Source organism: Saccopteryx bilineata, chromosome 5 (genome assembly GCF_036850765.1).
Source record: "Saccopteryx bilineata isolate mSacBil1 chromosome 5, mSacBil1_pri_phased_curated, whole genome shotgun sequence".
NCBI classification, from domain to species: Eukaryota; Metazoa; Chordata; class Mammalia; order Chiroptera; family Emballonuridae; genus Saccopteryx; species Saccopteryx bilineata.
In genome coordinates this window covers 113,256,446-113,263,601 of record NC_089494.1, presented here as the reverse complement: position 1 = coordinate 113,263,601, position 7,156 = coordinate 113,256,446, and the positions used below count along the sequence as shown (strand labels likewise).

At 53.5% G+C, this 7,156-nt stretch overlaps 1 protein-coding gene across 1 annotated transcript; it reads right to left on the bottom strand.

The window, feature by feature from the left end:
• Positions 1 to 926: 926 nt before the first annotated feature.
• Positions 927 to 6,420, bottom strand: LOC136306524 (5-hydroxytryptamine receptor 5B-like). The gene is given in 8 exon segments (XM_066233044.1): positions 927 to 1,882; positions 1,885 to 1,989; positions 1,992 to 2,085; positions 3,842 to 4,123; positions 4,125 to 4,601; positions 4,766 to 4,939; positions 5,276 to 5,406; positions 6,321 to 6,420. Coding segments are annotated over 8 exon segments (1,485 nt in total). The 3' UTR covers positions 927 to 1,760.
• Positions 6,421 to 7,156: the final 736 nt, after the last annotated feature.

Here is a 7,156-nt window from a genome sequence, read left to right as displayed (position 1 = left end):
TGTGTGTGTGTGTGTGTGTTTAATAGGTAGGTAGGTTTACATGCATATATATACATATGAGTGATTCTAAACCTAGAAAAGAATATTTCAAAACTATTTTTATTATACACACAATTCATTATGGTGAAACCATGGGACTTCTCCCTGCTGCCCTCCTTGTGGTACAGAAGCAGAGAGAAGGCCTGACCAGTGCCCTCGACGCTGGCTGCACACTGGAGTCACCTGAGGAGCCTTAAAAAGCACTGCTAACGGCCCTGGCCGGTTGGCTCAGCGGTAGAGCGTCAGCCTGGCGTGCGGGGGACCCAGGTTCGATTCCCGGCCAGGGCACATAGGAGAAGCGCCCATTTGCTTCACCACCCCCCTCCTTCCTCTCTGTCTCTCTCTTCCCCTCCCGCAGCCGAGGCTCCATTGGAGCAAAGATGGCCCGGGCGCTGGGGATGGCTCCTTGGCCTCTGCCCCGGAGGGGCAGAGCATTGCCCCCTGGTGGGCAGAGCTTCGCCCATGGTGGGCATGCCGGGTGGATCCTGGTTGGGGGCGCATGTGGGAGTCTGTCTGACTGTCTCTCCCCGTTTCCAGCTTCAGAAACGTACAAAAAAAAAAAAAAAAAAAAGCACTACTACATGGGTCTCACCCCCACCCCACCCAGAAATGCCATTTGTTTGGTCTAAATCAGTGGTTTTCACCCAGTGATTATATAGACTATAATCGTCATACAACATCAGGATGGTTAACTCTTTCACTGACTGGTGGTTGGAAACCACTGGTCTAAAGAGCAATCTAAGCATGCAGCAGCCTTTCACTGACAAAAAAGGTCTCTAGAGAATTTAGATACATTACCAGACCTCTTCTTTTTTATTTTATTTTATTTATTTATTTATTTTTTACAGAGACAGAGAATGAGTCAGAGAGGGATAGACAGGGACAGACAGGAACGGAGAGAGATGAGAAGCATCAATCATTAGTTTTTCATTGCGTGTTGCGACACCTTAGTTGTTCATTGATTGCTTTCTCATACGTGCCTTGACCGCGGGCCTTCAGCAGACCGAGTAACCCCTTGCTGGAGCCAGCGACCCCGGGCTCAAGCTGGTGGGCTTCTTTTGCTCAAACCAGATGAGCCCTCGCTCAAGCTGGAGACTTCGGGGTCTCGAACCTGGGTCCTCCGCATCCCAGTCCATCGCTGTATCCACTACACCACCGCCTGGTCAGGCACCAGACCTCTTCTTTGAAAGTCTCATTTGGTAGATACGGGTTTCACGGAACACTTTTTTTAATAACAGAACTTAGGGTGATCCTCATCTCGCAAACTGGATGTCCAGCCTTGGGAGCTAGGGAAGGTGAGTTGACTGGAGTAGACAAAGAGTGGGGAAAGGCTGTCTTGTAAAGGAGACAGTGTTCTGAGTGGGCCACAGAACAGTCCCTGCAGCTCTGTGCTAGGAGACCCTCTTTGAGAAATATAGTATTAGACAAAGGAAAAGCAAATACCGTCAGTTCTAAACAGCAACTGCCGAAAGTGCTGCCTGGAAAGGATTCTGAAGCAGCACCTGGCAGTGGGGAAATGCGCCGTGTTCAATTAGCAGTGTCTGCCACTTACGAGGAATGGCTGAACTGCACACGTGCCACGCTTTGAGCTTTCTCAGCTGCCTCTGGCCCAGCTACTCTTACAGCCCAGGCCCAGTGCGATGCTCTCAGCCGTGGGGGACGCTCCAGGAGACACAAGTTCCCTCCCCACAGCCCCACACACATCTCTCCAGGTACCGAGTTCATCTCTGCTTGGTGAAGAGGCTTTTGAAGGCATTGTTGTAGTTCTTGTTAAATGCTGTGTAAATCAGGGTGTTGAAGAAAGAATTAGAATAGCCTAGCCACAGAAACATGCTTTTCCAATGGGGGGTAGGCTGCAGGCACAGAGAGGGCTGATGAGCTCCGTCAGGAAGAAGGGGGTCCAGCACAGCACAAACACGCCTGTGAGCATGCCCACCATCAGGGCCACCCCCTCTGCTCCCGCCACAAGCCACCACTGGCCTGAGAGGCCACGGTTAGGCGACGCACTGTGAACACCATCTCAACTTCCGGAGGGGCCTCCTTCACCTGGAACAGGAAATGTGGAATTAAAAAACCTAACCTGGCCTGACCTGTGGTGGCGCAGTGGATAAAGCATCGACCTGGAAATGCTGAGGTCGCTGGTTCGAAACCCTGGGCTTGCCTGGTCAAGGCACATATGGGAGTTGATGCTTCCTGCTCCTCCCCCCTTCTCTCTCTCTGTCTCTCTCTCCTCTGTCTCTCTCCTCTCTAAAAATGAATAAATAAAATTAAAAATAATTAAAAAAAAAGTAGGTTTAAAAAAAAAACACAAAAAAAAAAAACCTAACCCTGGGTGAATACAGTGATATGAGGCTACTCTGGTCTTGGCCACCACCTTCCCTGCAGCCTCACTCAAGTCGTATTTGACCATAAACCACCAAAAAATGTTAGGTGAAAAGGTTCCTGAACGTAGAGTTTAAAATAAGGTCTGGAGCAGGGGTCCCCAAACTTTTTACACAGGGGGCCAGTTCACTGTCCCTCAGACCGTTGGAGGGCCAGACTATAAAAAAAAAAACTATGAGCAAATCCCTATGCACACTGCACATATCTTATTTTAAAATAAAAAAACAAAACAGGAACAAATCAATATTTAAAGAACAAGTAAATTTAAATCAACAAACTGACCAGTATTTCAATGAGAACTATGCTCCTCTCACTGACCACCAATGAAAGAGGTGCCCCTTCCGGAAGTGCGGTGGGGGCCAGATAAATGGCCTCAGGGGGCCGCATGTGGCCCGCGGGCCGTAGTTTGGGGACCCCTGGTCTGGACGTTCTTCAGGAAGTGAGTGGCTGTCCCCACAATGTCAAGTAATATTGTGTATTAAAAGGGAGGAAGGCAGTTAAGAACAAGGGCACCAGGGCTTGCGCCCAGCTCCACAGACTTATTTCCCTCTCTGTGAAGCTAGGTGACCAGAGTCCGCTCCCCTCACCTGAAGGCTGTCATGGAGGTGAACGGGGGATGTGGGCTAGGTGCCTAGCACAACCCCTGGCCCAGACATTCACCCATGCAGCACCCATGGAGTGGGCGGGGGGGGGGGGGGGGGGCTAGGACTAGGAATTTTGTGTCAAGATGAGGAAACAAGGCCCATAGAGAGGAAGCAACTGCCCAGTGTCCCCAGCTGGGATTTGAACGCCGTGTACTAGTTGGTGCCAAAGTCCCCAGAGGAGAGCACTGAGGTTGGGATGGTGAAGGAAGTAAGGCCTACATTAGCTTTTATCCTCACCTTGGCAGGAAGCTGGCCAACGGAGTTGTATAGTCTCGGGGTTGCAGGAGATCGACTAAGATTTGGTGGGGACAGAGAATAAGGGGTGAACGGTCACAAGAATTCACTCATCTGCGAGTCGAATTCCCAGCCCCCAGCAGTGCGGTTAGTCCAGCCGGTATCAGGGATTTGGCGGCAGCAAGATTAGACACAATCGCTCTCTCCAAGGGAAAAGCAGTAAAGGGCGCATCTGGATGACACGGGTTCACACCCAGGCACTTGGGAGGGCCGCCTTTGCAAGCCCCCTTCTGCCGCATGGTTCGGCGGTGCCAGCAACAGCTCTGGCGTGCAGGTGCTGAAGCCCCTTCACGAGGCACGTGCCCACCGGGTGCAGATGATGAACCCCGCTCCGTGTACACTTCATGCGAACAAATGGCAAATTAAGTGTGCTGGTAGCCAATCTTTATGCGCGCTGTTCCCCACCAACTGTCCCTTTCGTCAAGCTTCCTCTTTCCTCAGCGACTCTTGGCCCAACCCCCACTGTGCAGCCCGCCCCTCACCTGAACCGCGGCGGGTAGCGGCAGAGGCAGCACAGCTCTGCGGCGGCCGCCAAAGCGAAACTTGGCGTCCTTGTAGATCTTCCAGTAGACAAACAGCACCACTCCAAGCGGTAGGTAGAAGGCACCGCAGGTTGAGAAGACGGCGTAGGAGGGTTCCTGACTCACCTGGCAGCGCGGGAGCCCAGCGTCGTAGGACTCGCCCCAGCCAAAGAGCAGGGGCGCCAGGGCGATGAGTGCCGACAGCGCCCAGGTGAGCGCGATCCTGAGCGCGGCCGCCGGCAGCGCGGCGGCGGGTGCGCAGCGTGTACTGTAGGTGGCGCGCAATCGTCCAGTAGCGGTCCAGGGCGATGGCCGCCACGTTCCAGATGCTGGCGGTGCAGCACAGCACATCGAAGGAGACCCACACGTGGCACAGGCTCCAGCCCAGCTGCCAACGTCGCCCATCCGACAGCTCGCTCTCCAGGCTTAGCGGCATCACCAGCGCTGCCACTAGCACGTCCGACATGGCCGTCGAAGCCACCAAGTTATGCGGCATACGGTGAAAGGCGGGGACGTGCAGGACGGTGACCAGAACCAACAGGTTCTACAGAAAAGTGGCCGCAATTAGCAGCACCGCCAGCGTCACCACCAGCACCGTGAAGACGGACAAGGGTGATTCTCGGCCCAGCAGGGAGGCGCTGGGGCTTGGGCTGCTGCTGCAGGCCTCGGGTCCCAGGGAGAGGGAGACGCCGGCAGCGGCCATGGAGAGGTTAGCTGCTTGCTTTCATGGCGCGCGGCGCCCCGAATCTCCGTACCTTCTGCGGGGGACGCTCGCGCGGCCGCGGTGCTCGGCAAGGATTGGGCGGGCGGGGGCGTGGAAGGGGCCTCAGAGAGAAGTCTAGATTTCTCTGCCCTGGTCCCTCCTTGTGCCGCAGCCCCACTTACGTGCCTCTGCTTGGAGCCCTCTTTTCCAGTGGAGAGAAACCAGTAGGACCCTCGGGAGTCCAGCTCCTCTCGGAGCTCCAGTCCCTCCCACCTCTCCTTCGCGTCCCCGGGGCAATGCGTTGTCCTTGGGCAGGGAATCCCGGAGCGCAGCCGCGTGTCCGCACGCAAGGCAGGCTTGGAGAGATGCCCTCAGCCCCACCCCGGGGGCAGCTGGAGCAGGGCTGCACCAGGATGGCGGGGTCGCGGGTGGTCTGGAGAAGCTGCCAACAGAAGCCAGGACTGGACGCTGTCCCACGGGTCTCTCCTCCTCCGCCGTGCGCGCAGGACACCCTAACTTCGCTTGTCTCCGGGGAAGGTTCACAATTGAATAGGAACTCTGTAGCCGCTACCTTCACGGAACCCTCGGACCGGCCTGGTGGCACGGTTGGACCTCAGGAAACAGAAGAGCCGGTCCCCTCCCAGGCGGATTGGTTATTCTGTCCAGGAATCGGGATCCTGTGTAGCCCTGACAAAAGAGGCGCAGGTATCCGGGTAGATAAACACTGGAAGTTCCCAAGCCCGGCTCCATCCGGCCGCTGCACTTGGGAGCACTTCTGCCTGGCGAGGGCTTTCTGGTGCCTTGAGTAGTTCACCCTCGGGATCTGTGCAGAAAGGAGGCGACTTCCGAGCAGTTTCGCAGAGGCCTGGCGGAGGGAGGGCGGCATAATAGCCCTGCCCGCACTTCCCACCCCTCCCACTTTGCGGTGGCTAACAACATTCCTGACTATTGAACATGCTTTCCAGGTCCTCATCTCCTGGTTAAGGCCGGCGTTATTATTTTGTTGTTGTTGACCCTTAGGCAAGGGTAGAAGCCAATTAGAACTTTAAAAAAATAATTTAATCATAATTAAATCAACCTGAAGCTGCATTACTTCTGTACCTGGTGTAGAATGAAAGCATAGAGAACACAGCTGGAACTGCCCCCCTTCTCTTGTTAGGGCGGTCATCCACTGGCTGCTTAAGAAAGCCTCGGGGGCCCTGACCGGTTCGCTCAGCGGTAGAGCGTCGGCCTGGCATGCGGGGGACCCGGGTTCGATTCCCGGCCAGGGCACATAGGAGAAGGGCCCATTTGCTTCTCCACCCCACCCCCCCTTCCTCTCTGTCTCTCTCTTCCCCTCCCGCAGCCAAGGCTCCATTGGAGCAAAGATGGCCCGGGCGCTGGGGATGGCTCCTTGGCCTCTGCCCCAGGCGCTAGAGTGGCTCTGGTCGCGGCATAGTGACGCCCCAGAGGGGCAGAGCATTGCCCCTTGGTGGGCAGAGCGTCACCCCTGGTGGGCGTGCCGGGTGGATCCCGGTCGGGCGCATGCGGGAGTCTGTCTGACTGTCTCTCCCCGTTTCCAGCTTCAGAAAAATAAATAAAGAAAAAAAATTTTGAAGAAAAAAAAAAAGAAAGCCTCGGGCTCAGTAGAGTACTGGAAAGCCACTTGGTCCCTGCACTCTGAGAGTCAGTTTTCAGAGACGGAGATTTGTCGAAAAGGCCCCGAGGCTGCAGCACGTGGGGGGGGGCTTTCTTCACCTGAGCAGCCCCATCTCTGGCCTGTGGGGCAGTCTTTGGGGATCTGGATCTTGCGGAAAGGACACTCCAAGAATGTCCTCCTGTACTCTCCCTCCCTCATCCATGCGCAGGGAGGTACTTTCTGCGTACTGTGTGGGGCAGTTCTTACACACACAGACTTGATAGCACACTCATGATGGAAGCATAAAAAGCAACGTGCAAAGAAGTCAAAATAAAAATACTGGTGTAAATGTCAAATAATGGATAAAAAACATCAGAAATAGCGAGCCATTTGGGGATCCCAGAGATGGGGGAAGTTGTGGTCAGAGGCGCTCTTGCATTCACTGGGTGTAGGGAGGAATACAGACCCTAGACAAGATGCATGGGGGGCTGGACCTGGCAGAGGGGTGAATGGCTTGGTCATGGGCAAAGCTCGATTTTGGATGATTTTGAGTAAATTGACATAATGAAGAGAACTCTTTAGAGGGAAATATGATGACTGGCCATTGAAATAGTTTCACAATAATTTCTCCTTTTTTGACTGAACAAACATTATAACAAGAGCTAATAATACAAAACTGTAAAAGCATTCACATTGCACCAGATGCAAGACACACTTTTATTTTCCGGTCTTTGCTTCTACCGGTATACATTTTTCACGCTTAAAGTCAATTTTTTATTTTGCTGATTTATCTTAATAGTTTTTATGTTGCTATAAAGTCTCTTCATATGTACAGTTTTTATATTGTACTGTTTATGAAGTGAAAGACTTTGAACAACTTAGGGTTTTTGAGACCCAGTTTCCTCATTGTAAAAATGACAATTATACCTGTCAGGAGATGGTTATAAAACAGGGT